Raw genomic sequence first — 17,595 nt, forward strand, 5'->3', positions numbered from 1 at the left:
TTCCATTAATTTTTATTTTATAATTTTATAAATTAAAATGTTTATTTTATTTTTTATTATTAAAAAGTGTAAAATGATGACTATACCCTTATAATTTATTTCTTAAACTGCAGAAGTGTGACAAGAGACTATATTAACTTTATCAAATTTTACTGGACCAAAGTGACACTTTCTGCAAACCTCGGAGATTAAAATGTTATTACCTCTTACTAACTAGTGCTCAATTTTATATCACTAAGTTTTAGATCGTTAATGATGTGACATTATTTTAGAGATACAAACTGTAGATCATATAACTATAGGCGTGCATGGATGTGTTTGGATCGATTTTAGCGCATTTAAACTTGTATCCGAGTTGGCTAAAATGAAATCCAAATTATTCTATTTAATATCAATAACACAAATCAAATAAAATTAATTTAAATTTAAAAAATCTATTATATTTAATATCAAAACCGTTAACTTTAACTTTAGTAAAGATATTAAAGTAATTTTATGTGTAATATAGTTTTATTACATAAAATTGTTTTCTTTAAACTACAATAGTTTGAAAAAAAATAACATATTAATAAAAAAATAACAAGCGTGTGTCAAAGTAAAAATAAATGAGGACATATCAGTACGAGAAAGTACATATCTAAGAAATGTTTGCTTCATTTTTTAAATCTATATAAAATATAAGATAAATTCCATATTGGCTCACCAAAGTTTGGTGAAAAGGCATAGACATGATAAGTTTCAAATGAGTTTTATAAAAGTTAAGTGGAGTTCTTGAGAATCTTAGGGGAAATTTACAAAGATTTTCATTATTTTAAAGGAGATATTTATAAATTAATAAATCTTTAGGGAGGCCAATACAATTTTCTCTTCAAAAAAATATATACGTACTAATCATGGACATATTAAATATGGGCACCAGTAATTAATTTGAGTGTGTATCTTATTGGTTAAATTTTAAAAGTTTGATAAATAAATAAATATAAGAAAAATCAATGAAAATTGATATTAAACATAATTAGGAATAAATACCCAAATATTTTTAATATCAATGGAATTCAAATTATCATCAATTCATCATAAATCATATTAAAAAAATATAGATATTCATAATGGGACAATACCAAAAACTCTCCCAATCAACCTGTCCCGTTGTGGCCCAGATAGCAAGCCTTTTAGCCATTGTGGTTAGTTATATTCAGGGAACTTGTGCTTAAATCCCAGGAGAGATACCTACCACATTAAGCTTATAAGGTATTCTATGACCCTGAAGATTAAGTGAGCTCGTTGACAATCTGTCTAGATACCTCAATTATTAAAAAAAAAAAAAAAAAAAAAGAATGAAGCAAAGATATTGCTTCACCATTAGCATTTTTTGTCTCTTTTAATTGCAATTGAAAGATTCTCTTCCTATCTTTGGCTTTCTTAAAGCCAAAGTTCATAGCAACATTGAGTGATCAAACTCCATGACTAAGACCACCACTCAAAGATTCACCTTAACTATTAGATTGACACTATCTCTGCAAAACCCTTTTGGCCACAACCAAATGGATTTGCCGCCGACCAGTAGCAAGCTTTGAAACGAACCAAATTAAAGATTATTATAGATTATTTCTCCCACCATTTAATTTGATTTTGATTTTTTTTTTTTTTTTTCTATTTTATGAAAAAGTATTAGTCCTCTTAGCTTTTTGCAAGCATGGTTGAGATTAAAGGACCACAATATTTGTGTCATTTCCCATCATAACTTTGCCATCCCTAGAGCATATGGCTTGTCTTTAAGGCTCAAAAAGGGGCACTCAACAAGTTCTTTTGATTGAATATTGTAGAATATTTCCTTATCCTTGGGGTTCCTATTGTGGTATGAGATTGTACACGTTATCGATCTTTAGGAATCTTTTGATAATATAATAACAGTATATAAACATTTAACAAAATTTTACCTTTATTATACAATAACTGCATTTTTGAGATGTAGATATAAGAATGGAATTCAGAAATCGCATTTGGGACATCAAAGTTAACATTCAACAAATAAAGGATTTAAATGTGTATGCTTATTTATAGTGATAATGACCACCACTTCGAACCTTTACATAGCTTCGTCTTTGTGTCAATTATAATTGTAATTTTTGTTCATAAGAATTTTCAAGAAAAGTATGTGGACCTCTAATAAAGCTTTAAGGTTCGACTAACTCAATAATATTATCAAACCGATATTGTAATATAACTCATAAAATCATCAACCCATATCTCAATTATTCTTTTATATCTAAAACAAAGTGAGTTTAATCCCTTAGTTTTGAACTTGGGGATTCATGGGTTCATTAAATTTTTTTCTGGAGAAATCTTAGAAGAAACGTTTGTGGGTGAAATTATTGTCAAGAATCTTTGCTATAAGTATTTAGGTTTATGTCTAGATCGATCATGATTTGTTTGAAGAAAATAGTAAACCTAGCTCTTTAACTCCACATATGGTTTGGCACATGGCATATAAATTGTGAAATAATGTCAATTCAATTGTGGGTTTTTCTAAAGGCAAATGATTGATGATTCATTTTGGGCCTTGTCACTTGTACCATATTAACAAGAAATTCATGATGTAAACTTATAATTAAGACTAATATTTATCCAATTATTAGTTCAAGGGGTAATGAATTATCACCCGAAAATTGTACATCTGATTAGCGTTGATTTGAGATTAACATGTACATATGCAATTCAGTAATGCTAGACTTTCCAACCCAACTACCGATTTGACATACTGACTCATGTGAATTGAGTCAAATTTTGAGATTTGGGTAGTTGGGTAGGTGGGTCGGTATGTCAAAATCGGTAATTGGGTCGGTAAGTCTAGCATTACTGTATGCAATTATGACATTCTTTTTCTGGTCCTAACTAAAACAATGTCATATCCCCCGAATACGCTATAATAATACCAGATTTGCAAAACCTCCCTCGATAAGTATTACTTGCTTTTTGCACCATTCATTAGGTACACATTATTCAAATAGCAAAATAAAATATGGTGGTCTGAAATCTCAATCTTGCCAAACCAAACCCATAAGTTCGGCATTGACCTCAATTGATTTCATAACCTTTTGCGATTTATTCATTCTAACTTTAGTTTGAGAAGCTTCCCTTTTTATCCTAAAAGTAAACTATTTTATTCTAATGGAATGGCCTCTTTTGTGCACCTCCAATCGATTCATGATGTTGTTTGTTGTTGCACTTTCACAAGAGATATACTGTGGGGTCCTTTTTGAAATACTGGAATCTATTTCTGTGGCCCAGTGTAATTTTCATAAAATTAAAATCTTAATGGATAAGTCAGCATCAGCTAGTGGGTTCTGCTCGCGTAGGTTCGAGTCCGGCCGCTCACGCACGCTTGCTCTCACTTTCACAACTTTCTTTTCTTTACAACTAGGTCCAAAACAGTAAAGGAATCCATTCTCTAATGCACGAGCCATTGATAGGACAAATGTTTGTGTGTCTGTCCAATCACAATACAACGAGTGTTTGTACTTTTTTTTTTAACTATGAGGTCCAAAATGATATCGGGATCTATTGTCTAATGTATAAGACTTTGATAGGATGTATACAACCTCTATTAACTTCATTTTCTTCAAAATTAGGTCCGAAACCAAAAAAGGATCCATTCCATACTTTGTAAGCCTTTGGTAGGACAACCTGTGCACAAACACTCGTCATAACTTCTTTTTCTTTACAATTAGTTCCGAAACGATAAGGTACCCATTCTCTAATGTTTAAGTCTTCAATTTCTGTTCTTTAATTGTGGGTTCTGAGATATTAAAAAAAAAAAAAANTCTGGAAAGATAATGCTCATCTATTTCCCAAATAGGATCATCAAGGTAGTCCGAGCATTGACAGTCAAGATCAAATGGAGTATGACCAGTGACTAGATCAAATTGATGATAGACATGAGCACCAGATTGTTGAAATGAATGAATGGAAAGTCCAGGTTCCCGTAGTGTTGTCGTCGTAAGACTGGAGTGATCATGAATTGAGTTTGTCGAAAACTCAAAGGTGGAGCACTAGGAGTTGCTGGAGACTTGAATCTGATAGTTGTTATTTTGTCACTGTTATCATGCATGGTAGATTCTATAGAAACCATTGACTTTTTTTTTTTTTTTTTTTTTTTAGATAATCAGGGGTTTCCAAGCTAGCTTGTGTGTATCTCGACTAATCCTCCGAGATCATGAAGTTAACAACTGGGTAAACCCTTCAGTGACCACCCTTATTAAAAACCAAGGGAAATCGAACTCAAAACCTCTTGAATAATATACTCAAGAGTCTCTATCGTCCCACCTAACCATAAGGGGTGGTTTACACTTTATGTCTTACATTGGCATTCTTTTAATCTTTTCAATAACAAATCATTACTTTCTCTTTTCCCCTATCATATCTTCTCAATTCTTCTTCTTATCATGTCATTCTTGGATTCTCACCATAAAGCCAAAAAGATAATCCTCTTCAAGAATCCCTATGAGTTTTTTTTCTACTAGAAAACTGAAATGATAGCTTTAGGGATAACAAAAATTGAAGGCCACTAGTGTATTATGCATGGCATTGATGAGATTGGACAAATTCTGACCCATTTTTCTATATGAAACCAAACTCATTGGTGGTAAGAACAGAATGATTGGTTCCTAATAGGGCTTGTTTTTGGAGTGAGTGATCAAGCCAATTTTGGGTGGACCATATATTTCAATTAGCTCTAATTTCTTATTGTTGATTACATTAACTTTGTACAAAGGGAGGTGCCTTTTTATTAATTATCAGAAAGTGTCATAATTCTCTTGCAAGAACTTAAGCATGATTTGAGAAGACAAAATTAAAGTAAACTACGGATTACTTGCTCTCCATTTCTCATAAATCTTTGTCGTTTTCTAACATCGATCCATTAAGTTTACTTGTTTTTTAATGAGAAAATCTTGATAGTTTAGCCGTTTTGTTCTTTAATTTATTTTATACATCAAATAACAATATTTATAAAGAGTGTTACACTTTTTTGATAAATTGAATATCTAAGTATATAATAGAAGTACATATATGATCTCTCGCCAAGATATTTACACATTAATTTTGCATGACCAACCAAAGGAAGTATGGTGACCTATTTGATGATCATATCACACTATTAAAAGAGGGTAACATGAGGCAATATATATGGCTGGTCATTGCTTTTGGTGTTCTTAAGTAGAGACACATCAAAGCAAGTGATTTCATCTAGATCTCCTCATAGTTCATAGTTTCATACTTGAGTCCTTTTTTTGTTTTCTTTCTTTCTCTCTCTCTTTGCGGGCAACTTTTAGCGGTTAACATTTACAACAATCAATCAATCAGTCATCATCATAAAAATCATAACCATCTTAGAGAAGTGCACCAACTCTAGCTGAAAGAGAATACATCAATTAATGCAATTAAAACTCATCAAAACATGCCAATTTCTGCCTTCCACACCTCTGCCAAATGCTCAAATCTCTGCCACTCTGATCTAAATGCACTTAACTTCTGAGTCTGTGTCATTCCAACAGGCCAAAAAGCAAAGTGGGCTCAAATCAAACTCACCACAATTTTGATAAGGTTCACACTTAGCCCAAACCCCTCTTGCTCCCTTTTTCATGTTCTTTATTAGACAAGTACTTGTTTGTTCTCTGAAAAAATTGATTGATAAACTGAGAATTGCAGAGCCAAAATAAGCCATAACCTCTTTCATTTCTCATCCATGGAACCAAATTCTAGCACCAACACCACCGTGCACCACCACCACCGCCATGATTCCGAGCATTGCAGCTTGGAAATAACAACAATGGAGGTGCACAGAGTGGTGCCACCACCCCCTAAAACCACCATTCAGAAGCTCAAAACCAGGCTAAAGGAAACCTTTTTCCCTGATGACCCTTTGCGCCAGTTCAAAGGCCAGTCTTTAAAGAAGAAATGGATCCTTGCAGCTCAATACATCTTCCCTATCCTTGAATGGGGTCCCAATTACAACTTCAAGCTCTTCAAATCCGATATCGTCTCCGGCCTCACCATTGCCAGCTTGGCCATCCCTCAGGTCACAAACTTTATTTCATTTCTATATATAACAACTCTATTTTCTCATCATATTTTTCTTCTTCAGGGTATCAGTTATGCTAAACTCGCCAGTCTGCCTCCAATAGTTGGCCTCTGTGAGTAATTCTTTTAGAGATTCTTTTATTACTTCATGAAAAAACAAAAGTGTCTGATGAAATTTCTTTTACTTTTTATATGATTTGTTTAGATTCTAGCTTTGTGCCACCTCTTGTTTATGCGGTTCTTGGAAGCTCACGGGACCTTGCAGTCGGGCCAGTTTCCATTGCTTCTCTGATTCTGGGATCAATGCTCGGCCAAGAAGTTTCTCCCGCAAAACACCCTGTTTTGTTTCTTCAACTGGCGTTTACTGCAACTTTCTTTGCCGGTGTTGTTCAAGCTTCTCTGGGATTTTTGAGGTGAAAGTTTGTGTATATATCTTTTGGTCATGAAAAAGAAAAAAACCCTTTTGAAGAATTGATGGAGTTATATATATTTGATGCAGGCTTGGGTTTATAATTGATTTTCTTTCAAAGGCGATTCTTATTGGATTCATGGCGGGAGCTGCCATTATTGTTTCTCTGCAACAGCTTAAAAGCCTCCTTGGAATCACTCATTTCACTCAACAAATGGGTGTGGTTCCTGTAATGAGTTCTGTTTTTCATACAACTAATGAGGTAATTAGTTATTAATTAAAGTTAATTAACAAAAAATCTCTTAAAATTTCTGAAATACCAAAAAAAACAACCCTTACTATTAAGTTTTTAAAATATATGATTGGAGGACCCTTTGGTAAATATATATAAATTTAATAACTCATTAACAATCCACTTATTATATTATATTCTGATTGTCTTACCATATACACTATATTCTGATTGCCTTGCCATATAAATTATAAAGGTAAAAACTATTTGTACAATCTCTCATATAAACAGAGTTTGTACAAACTGACGTAATACGTCAAATGAATGCCACGTGACATAAGGGCTCACATGACATTAATGTGACATTAAGTTATGTGGTCCCCAATGCTACGTGACATGATATGTGATGTGTCACGTCAGTTTGTACAAACTCTCTTTGTACGAAAGTTTATACATATAACATTACCCAAATTATAATTAAGCAACTATAAAATAAAAACACATCATTTGGGATAAAAAAAAAATCGAGAAAATAATGTTAAATAATAATGTTGGTTGTATGTGAAATATATTCATATTACATAATTATTATTATTATTTTTGGGTTTTTGCAGTGGTCATGGCAAACAATAGTTATGGGGTTTTGCTTTCTGGTGTTCCTTCTTGTAACAAGACATGTTGTAAGTTCTATCCTTCTCTTGAACCTCATCTCCTTTGCCTCCCTCACCCTCTCTTTCTCTTTTTAATAATATTTATTTAAATTGTATCGTTTTGTTTTATAAAATATTATATATATATAAAAAAAAAACTTTTATATACAGGGGTTTTAGCATAATGAATAATAAGAAAGTAATAAAAGTACTCAAATTCTTTATAAAACGAATTAAAAAATGAATAATAATAAAAGTTGTAAAGCTCTATGGTTGATAAGAACCAATAATAATTTTTCTCAACCTGCATGAATGAAACGTGTCATGTATTGCTATGGTTGCTTTGCTTCTATGAAGTGGAAATTCTATAGTGTAGTCAAACTCAGAGAGCTGTCATAAAATACTTTTCATTTTGGCTTTCGCTTAATTTGCTCCTGCATATGATATATCGACTTATTTTAACAACAATATTTTATAAAAAAATATTCTGAAAATGAATAAATAAATAAAAAGAAAATTGGGAGTTTTAAAGTTGATAATATAAGAAAGTTGATAAAAAGAAGATTGCGGACTAATTTGAATAAGGTTGTAAAGTCTTGACTCAACAAAACTGTAAGGTTGAATAGATTTAAAGTGGACAATATCTATTAATAAAGAAGAAAAAAACAAAACCAGGAGGTCCTATAATGCTAAAGTGCTATTTACAACAAATTAATTAATTTTTGTTTTAAAACAAAAATTTTTTTAATGAAAAAAATAGTATATTTGACTATTTCACTGTTTGTCTTCTCTGAAATTTGAATTTTCCTTTAATTTGATCAAAGGTGGGTTATATGCACCCTAAATTTTACTCTTCATCCCACAATTTTTCTAAGTAATATAATTTTAAAAATAAGTTTTCTTGTCAATTACGGACAAAAAGATATGTATTATAAATAAATAACCTTATTTAATTTCTTATAAGAATGTTAAAAGATTTATTGATAACAGTTAATGACATCAGCATATATTGAGTTTTTTGCCATGGAATTTCAGGGTATTAAAAGACCAAAGCTCTTCTGGGTATCAGCTGGAGCCCCTCTTGTCTCTGTCATCATTTCTACTCTACTGGTTTTTGCATTCAAGGCTCAACATCATGGCATCAGCATAGTGAGTTTTTGGGTCTTACCTTTCAATTAATTCCAATATGAATAATATGATATATTTGTCTCACTTCGTATTGACAACACTTGGTATGTTACTGTTGTAAGATTGGGAAATTGCAAGAAGGACTAAATCCCCCTTCATGGAATATGTTGACGTTTCATGGAAACCATTTGGGATTAGTCATGAAAACTGGGCTTGTCACTGGCATTATTTCTCTCACTGTAAGTTTTAACTTTACTCTTCTTGATTTTTGAATTGTTATCCCAACTTTGCAAGTATAGCTTTGTCAAAACTTATTAATATAACAGCAGCTGGATGGTAAGACTTACATGTATGAAGTCCACAATGATCACTGGCCTGCAGTCTATAATTTGTGTTTAATTGTACTTTTCATTAATGTAGTCTTGTTCAAGTTTTTGCACAAACGAGAGCTCCAATTCGCTAATGCGAAATCACGAGAAGTTTTACCGTATGTTTTCTGTTGAACTATGCATTAAACAGGAAGGAATTGCAGTAGGAAGAACTTTTGCAGCTCTTAAGGATTATAAAGTTGATGGTAACAAGGAAATGATAGCAATTGGGCTAATGAACATGGTTGGCTCCTCCACTTCATGCTACATTACAACAGGTGCACATCAATTTGCATAAACCAAACAGGCATCATCATCTGAAGTAGTTCTAGTTTTAATTAGAATTTTGAATTGCAGGCGCCTTCTCGCGGTCTGCTGTCAATCACAACGCAGGCGCCAAAACAGCGGTGTCTAATGTGGTAATGTCGGTAACGGTTATGGTGACTCTCCTCTTCCTCATGCCACTCTTCCAATATACACCAAATGTTGTTCTGGGTGCCATCATAGTGTCAGCAGTGGTTGGCCTCATTGACATTCCGGCCGCTTATCAGATTTGGAAGATAGATAAATACGACTTTCTTGTTATGTTGTGTGCATTCTTTGGTGTCATTTTCATCTCTGTCCAAGATGGCCTTGCCATTGCAGTAAGTTCACAGCATGCTCAAACTTGAATGGACTTAATATGCCATCAAAATTTTACATATTGTTTCTTATAATATGCAATGCTGCTGGTGATTATGATGATCAGGTTGGGATATCGATTTTCAAGATCCTCCTACAAGTTACTAGGCCGAAAACAGTGATGTTGGGGAACATCCCCGGGACAGACGTTTACCGGAACCTTCACCATTACAAGGAAGCAATGAGGGTTCCTGGTTTTCTCATTTTAAGCATTGAAGCTCCAATCAACTTTGCAAACACTACATATCTAAATGAAAGGTAATTTGGTTATGACTTAGAATCTCTTATGTCATGATATCTTTAGCTTATGCATTGATTTTGATCCTGTTTCTTCGCATGTCCTATCGAAGGATTTTGCGTTGGATTGATGAATATGAAGCTGAAGAAGATTTGAAAAAGCAGTCAAGCCTTAGATTTGTGATTTTGGATATGTCAGGTAAGTTTTGTAATGCAAGCGTTTTATTATGGAGAAGAAGTCGTATAAGTTTTATTGGACTGACCCTTCTTCTATTCATATTTGTCTCTCAGCTGTCAGTGCCATTGACACAAGTGGAGTTTCTTTTTTCAAAGATTTAAGGAAAATAATGGAAAAGAAGGGTGTTCAGGCAAGCATAAACAAACTTTTACTCCTTTTATACGAGTATATCGCTAGATATTTGAACAATACGAACGTCCAATTCGTATAGAACCTATCAATAAAACTTCCCTCAAATAATAATAGGGTTAGACAGATCGAAAAAGGTTTTCCATGAGATCAGAAATGAAAACTATTAACCTTATAGAAATTTTATAAATAAGTGATTATCTAATAACGAATATATAATTCACTAAACACTTTGAATATCATCGAAAGTATCGTAAGTAAATTTTTTTCGATTATTCGTTCATTTGATAGTGATAGTGACCACTATTGGTGATGTCCACAGCTTGTGCTGGTGAATCCCCTGGCTGAAGTGATAGAAAAATTGCAAAGATCAGATGAAGCTGGAAATTTCAGAAGACCAGATAGCCTGTTCTTGACAGTTGGAGAGGCTGTGGCTTCACTTTCATCAACAATGAAAGGCCAGTCTTCCACCCATGTATGACAAGACAAGGATATTTGTATTGTTTTTGTACCCCAAATAATTCTTACTATAATTTTCCTTGTGATAGCTTGAAGAATTGTTAAAATTATTGGAAATATAGGTTAAGCAATCAGTAAATTTCCTAAAGCGAGGCTCTTGCTGCTTTTGTGCTTCATTGTGCCATGGTAAGCTTTCTTATAGGTTCATGTTTTCAAGGTTGAGCGGTGCTAATGTCAGCCACGTGACCGGACAGTAAAACTTTAGTCATCTAAGTGAGTTACCCGAAGGCTTGTGTTTGAGTTTACATTAGACTTATAAAGTATTCGATGGACCCCAAAAATGGTCCGAACACTCCAATTATAAAATAAAAAAATAAAACTCTCCTCACGTCATGCATAATAGAAAAGTATTCATTATTTTAAAATTTTCATTATATATGAGAATGCTTAGAAAAGAAATTTAGCATTGATTATTATAAAATCAATTATTTTGAAAATATCATATCACAAGTAATAGTCAAATTAAGATTATTAATTTTTCTCATATTATTAGTATTTGTGTTTATTTTAGTTTTTAAGTCAAATTGAGTCATAGTTATTTTTTTAATATTAATATAAAACAAATTTTCATTATATATTGATAAGAAAATGACTTAGGAGTTAATTTCAGTAGCCTCCTCTAACCTTTAGTGTAATACTAGAAATAGCTCTTGTAATTTGGGAATTATCATAGACCTCCTCTATAAGTACTCCCTAACTTTTTTCTAAATATTGTCGACCTCCCTTATATTACGAGAGCTCAATGATATTTACATATTTAAACGAGAGATAGGCATTAATGGGTCGTGTTCATGTTGTACCAAAATAGGAATATAAATAAGTTAATTTTTAAACATAATCCAACCCATTTAATTAATAAGCTCTTTATCGTAATCCAACAAATTTATTAAACAAGCTAAACTTATATAAAAAAATTATTTATTTTTATAAAAATTAATTAATTCATTTCATGATAATAAATTAATATTCTTTGATCATTTACACAAATTCTATTATTTGACAAATAAGCACAATTAACATTTTATATATTAGAAACTGACCACAAAAATATGATGTCAAATGATGATAAAAATAATCCTTACATTTATTAAAACAATTTGTTTAATATATATACAAGTCATATATGGGTTGGATTACATAAGTTAACCTAATAACCTTAATCAATCATATAACAATAATGTTTTACTTATAATTGAGTTATACAAACAGTTAAAAATTGTACAAAATTTATGTAAAATTACTATTTTGTCTTTTTTTTTTCTCTGTTTGTATAACTCAATTGTAAGCATAACATTACTCATCATATAATTAGACAAATTATCGGCTTTTAACTCTATGCTATCTCGCCATATCTCAAATTATCACCTCTTTATAGGAGAGATTAGAGAATTTTCAAAATATATGAGGTAATTATGCAATTATATAAAAGCTCAGGGATGTCAATTAGCCGTTTAAAAAAGAGTTAATAGGTTTACTTTTTTCACAAGAGGATAACTAATTATAATTACTGGTTAGTGATTAGTATCATTTGCCCACACAAAGTCCATTTTGCCCTTAAACTGATAAATTAAAATTTGGGAGAATTTCGAAAACTACCCATGACTTTTCATTAATATTCAAATTGCAGCAACTATACAAGATTTAGTCAAATAATACCCCTAAACCCTAACAGCGTCTAACGCTGTTAACTCGAATGGAACGTCAAATACAGTATTGCCTTCACTTCATTGATTTTAACTTATTTAATAAAATATAATAAAAATTAGATTAAAAAAATTCACCTCAACGCATTCATCTTCCTCTTCTTACACATCAAATCTAACTTATTTAAAATGTTTTTATCATGTGAATTTGAGTCTGTTTAATATCTTTCTCCTATATTTATTGAAATTACAACATTACTCCTATTACACTAACAAGTTCTGGCAATAATATAAAAACTAAGGGTGCACTTGATTCATTATTTTGAACTTTTTAGAAAATATTTTAAAAAGATAAAATTTAGTAATTATTACGATGTAAGATTTGAAAATAACAAAAATATCTCTCTATGTTGTTTATTTACTAAACACCCGTATATAAAATATTAAAAATTAACAAATATTCCCACCCACCCACCCATTAAATACCGATAGCTGACCACCACCACCGAGAGGTAGCGGAGTTGCCGTATCGGTGCACGATCGGTGGATCTAACCGATCATGCGCCGATATGGCATTTTCTAATCAAATCTCGATTAGATCTACCATTGACGGTCAAATCTGGCTGCTTTTGATTGTCAACGACGCACAAAGATAGGCTATCGTTGATGATCAACGACGACCATGTCATGGCCATTGTGGACGACTGGCTATGACCAGATCTTGACTGTAAATCTGGCCTTTTCTGATCAAATCCACTGTGAATCTGACCAATAAAGGTTAGATCGACGCACTACCAACCAAATGTAACCATTAGTACGCCATTATACCAGATTCCGACCAACTTCTGACCGTGGTGGTTAGAATCTGACAAATGTGGATTGCTGGAGTGTTTTTGTCAATTTCTAAAAAAAAATTGAGGGGTGTTTAATTAAATAACAAATCTAGGGGGTTTAAAAATAATTAAAAATATAAAATAATATTTTAAGAATAAAGAAAAAATGTGTATTTTGGTTAGATATGAAATAGAGTAGTAAAAAATTGTGCACCAAAGGGGGTCCTTAATATTTTATCTTACTTGTACTCAGTTATTTGCTGTATTGAACAATTAGCAAATCACGCCAGATTTCGAGTTCATAGACTCAAAAAAGCAAAGCAGGTTCAATTTCAATCACAACGTCTAGAGAAAGGTAAATCAGTAATTAAGTCAACAATGTCCATAGATGTGTATCCAAATACAAGACTTCGAAACAGGGGAGAGAGTTCAAAACTTCTGATCATGGTTCATTGATAACAACAAAGTATTGGACAAAAATGAGAAAGGTCTTACTTCAAGAACGTTTGCTGGCGCCCATCTGGAATTGCAAACAGAACAACAGGCTTTGAGGGCTGGTGAAGGAACATCAATAGTAGTAGCTTCCTCTCTAGCTGCAAAACATCTCCACGTTTCAGATTCCGCATGTTTGAATCTCCAACTGCTGGAGTCTCGATTTTTGTGCATGGGTTGAGCACATCGAGGAAGTCCTCTCCTTCTTCAAGCTGCATCCACAATGGTCATAAGACACCAACCAATATCAGAACACAGCTAAAATAAGTCCATTCCATTCATGAATTTGGATTATATAACAAATCATGAGATTTAACTCACAAGATTACATCACTGCAAAATACTTTTGAGTTTTACAGTTTATAACAACAAAAATAATGCAATGAAAAGTTAGGTTTATCAGTTTATTGAGTGTACCTTCTTCTTTGTGATAAGGTAGTCAAATCCCATCAATGTGAGGTTAACTAATTCATTTGTTTCAGGTAGCCAGGTCAGCTTCAACTTTGTGGTCTTGACAGATCCTTCCAGATGCAGAATACCTGTCAACTGTGTGACATTCCCATCCGGGTCCCTACTTATTTCCTTCACTATGGCATTCCCCCAATCCATCAAGGTAATCTCCTCATCTACTGAGATGGATACGGCATCAGCTTGGTCTATCCATATCCTCTTTGTGTATGTCGTGGCTTTCTCTCCAGCACCTTCATATTTCTTATGCCTTGGCATGATGCGAATAAATGGTTCATCAGGACCATTGGTAAGGGTCAAAAGTACACGTCTCTCTTCAATGACAGCAGTGTGTCTAGGACACACAGGATCAATAATCTTCTTATTTATAGTCCAAAGTTTGTCCCATTCCATGAGATTGAGATTTTTCGAAGCCCCCTGAAAAGAAGGACAGAGAAGTTAATCTTCACATTAAATGAACTATAATCATTAACAAGCATAACGTTCAAGTATAAGAATAAACTGCATCATATAAAAAAAAATTTAACTATTTCAAGAGTATGAGTCATCTATATTATCTTACCTGTTCAAGAATAAACTGTATCAAAGCCTCAACTTTTAGACCCCTTCGCACAATTCCTTGAACAGTTGGGAACCGAGGATCATCCCACCCATCAACCTTTCCATTTTGAACAAACCAGAGAAGCTTACGCTTGCTGAGAAGTGTATAGACCATATTCAACCGGCTAAACTCATAAATGTGAACCTTCTTTACTCCCATATCCTCTTGAATTCTATGATACTGAGCATTGCGATCATGATACTCACTAGAACGAAGTGCATGAGTTATTCCTTCTTTAGCATCAACAAAAGGACATGCAAAATCATATGTTGGGTATAACTTGTACTTGGACCCAATTCAATGATGGGGAAGTGGATTGCAACGATAATAGACTGGATCTCGGAGAGATTTGTTAGGGTCTTGCATGTCTAACTTCCCACGAAGACAACACTGCACACCCCTTTCAGATCCCAAAATCATTTCCTTCCACAATTTCATATTCTCCTCTACACTATTGCTCCTACATTTTGGTTCAATCCCATCCATCCTTTCTTTCTGCATTTGCTCACGTGGTGTATCATCAACATAAGCCTTGCCCTGTTTAATCAAATTCTCAGCCATTTCCATCAAATCTGGGAAATAATCTGAAGTATAGGTAACTTCTTCATACTTGATCCCCAATGTCTCAATGTCTTTCAAAAGATTGTCAACAAATTCATTGCTTTCTTTAGCAGGGTTTGTATCATCAAAACGCACAATCAGCTGACCTTGGTACCTCTGGGCAAAATACTGATTCAATAGTGCTGCTTTTGAGTGCCCAATGTGAAGATAACCACTTGGTTCTGGTGCAAATCGCAAACGCACCTTGCCGATTTCAGCATCAGGAAGATCTACTTCAAAAGATTGACGGCTGCCTGCTTTTCCCTTTTCGGAAACATCCGCATTCACACTTTTTGATTGTTGGACACCCTGTTGCTCTTTTGATTTAGCTGCCACTGGCTTTCCCACTCCTCTCTTACCAACATACATTGACGTGACTTCATTCAAGGAGTCGCTATATTCTGTAGATACTGAGTTGAACCACCGTACCAGGTTCTGGTACTTCTTTGATTTCCTCAAACTTTCCCATCTTTGCCCAGTTCCTGCAAAGTATAAAGGATTAAGCATCTATAAGAGACATGATAAAAAATTTCAAAAGTTAAAAAAATAAATGAAAGCCTTGGAATGGTCTACCAGTGCCCAAAAACTGAAATCAGAAGGTATAATTCCTGATTACTATGGTTTCACCAAAATAAATTTCCTAATCGTCCAATATAAACTAGATGATCCTAACTTCATCAATTCTTGGTGCTTTCTAAGGGATGCAATAAAGTTAATGGTTTAGGGATAATCAAAGGTACTCAATCAAGACAAAAATTCCTGACATCCATCAAAGTCTCTCTAAATCCAAAAGAAAAGCAATAAAACCAATGAAACATTTGTATTCAAAATTGCCAACGAATAAACAGAACGCCAAAAAGTCTTAGCAAAAACCCATTTAAATGGCCCTATGGGAAACGAGGAAATTTGTTTTTCTGGACACATTTAACGGTATTTCTTGTTCTTTCTAAAGGATGTGAACCCCAAAACTGAACTACAACATATTTGCAATCTGAGGAAAGAGTCTATGCTTCTCATATTTACTTTGCAGTCAGCTTAAATATGCTCTAAAGGTATCGCACACTAACATAAATAGACAAAATCTGAAACCTTTACCAGCAAGAGCTGACCAGATTGCTATATCTGCTATTGACAAACACTGACCAACCACAACAGTACGCTTCTCAAGATATTTGTCCACATAGTTGCATGCATTCTCAAATTCAGAGCCAGATGAAAAGACCAAAACATATTCTAGCCACTCATCAATCTGAAAAAAGAAAAATAAAAGGAAAAAAGAGAAAGATACTTGTTAAGAACCAAAAATATAAAAGAAATCTACACTGCTGAACTTAAAATTTCATAACAAATACAATTCCAGGTAAGTGAGAGTGTAAAGAAACAGGCTAAAGATAATTACCTCGCCAGATTCATATGCATTCTGGCCGTACAAATTGGAAACTCTACCAATGTAACGAAGAAGAACATTCGTGCCATGCAATTTCAACCTAGAATAAAATTTAGGTTAAAATAACATTAATTGACATTTTTTTTTTTTTTTGCAAACTGATACATCAATAGGCAATAAATCAAAAAATCATGCTACCACTACATACAGAATCAGTAAACCCCAAACAGAGAACCCCGCCAAACAAATGTTAAAATTTTTTGTTCTAAGAACAAGCTCATGAGGAACAAAAAAATACCCATTAGAGAAGTGGAAAGTAGGATTACAGCCAGAAGGATCAGTTCGTAAAGATATGATGGCAAGCTTCGCAACNACTGTACAACTCAAAAGCATTTTGCAGCGAGGTGATCTTGTGAGTTAATCTCATGATTATGTTATATAATCCGTAAATTCATGAATGGAATGGACTTATTTATCTGGTGTTCTGATTTTGGTTGGTGCTTGTGACCATTGTGGATGCAGTTCGAAGAAAGAAAGGACTTCCTCGATGTGCTCAACACATGCACAAAAATCGAGATTCCAGCAGTTGGAGATTCAAATATGCGGAATCTGAAATGTGTAGAGGTTTTGCAGCTAGAGGGGAAGGGCTACTATTGATGTGATGTTCCATTTACCAGACCCTCAAAGCCTGTTCTGTTTGCAACCTCAGATGGGCTCCAGCAAACGGTCTTGAAGTAAGACCTTTCAGATTTGAGGTGTCCAATACTTTGCTGTGATCAATGAGCCATGATTCAGAAGCTTCTCTCTCTCTCTGAGACACATCTATAGACATTGTTGACTTTACTGATTTACCTTTCTCTATACGTTGTTGATTGAACCTTTTTTTTCTTTTTTTTTTT

The 17,595-nt window shown here is 33.4% G+C and overlaps 2 protein-coding genes across 2 annotated transcripts; one reads left to right on the forward strand and one right to left on the reverse strand.

Annotated features, from left to right (window-relative positions):
• The first annotated feature begins 5,443 nt into the window (after positions 1-5,443).
• LOC116144814 (probable sulfate transporter 3.3) lies at positions 5,444-10,761 on the forward strand. Its single transcript, XM_031430241.1, has 13 exons — positions 5,444-6,079; positions 6,146-6,194; positions 6,287-6,494; positions 6,581-6,752; positions 7,337-7,402; positions 8,408-8,521; positions 8,623-8,739; positions 9,020-9,146; positions 9,226-9,512; positions 9,617-9,807; positions 9,900-9,985; positions 10,078-10,154; positions 10,476-10,761. Exons 1-13 carry the CDS (start codon positions 5,747-5,749, stop codon positions 10,632-10,634), a joined length of 1,986 nt encoding a protein of 661 aa, XP_031286101.1. The 5' UTR covers positions 5,444-5,746; the 3' UTR covers positions 10,635-10,761.
• A 2,746-nt stretch (positions 10,762-13,507) lies between these two features.
• Positions 13,508-17,040, reverse strand: LOC116144815 (glutamate--tRNA ligase, cytoplasmic). Its single transcript, XM_031430242.1, is given in 6 exon segments — positions 13,508-13,852; positions 14,058-14,525; positions 14,671-15,791; positions 16,405-16,558; positions 16,709-16,796; positions 16,995-17,040. Coding segments are annotated over 3 exon segments (1,689 nt in total). The 5' UTR covers positions 15,679-15,791; positions 16,405-16,558; positions 16,709-16,796; positions 16,995-17,040; the 3' UTR covers positions 13,508-13,639.
• Positions 17,041-17,595: the final 555 nt, after the last annotated feature.

The sequence above is a fragment of the Pistacia vera genome, unplaced genomic scaffold (genome assembly GCF_008641045.1).
Source record: "Pistacia vera cultivar Batoury unplaced genomic scaffold, PisVer_v2 Contig457, whole genome shotgun sequence".
Lineage (NCBI taxonomy): Eukaryota > Viridiplantae > Streptophyta > Magnoliopsida > Sapindales > Anacardiaceae > Pistacia > Pistacia vera.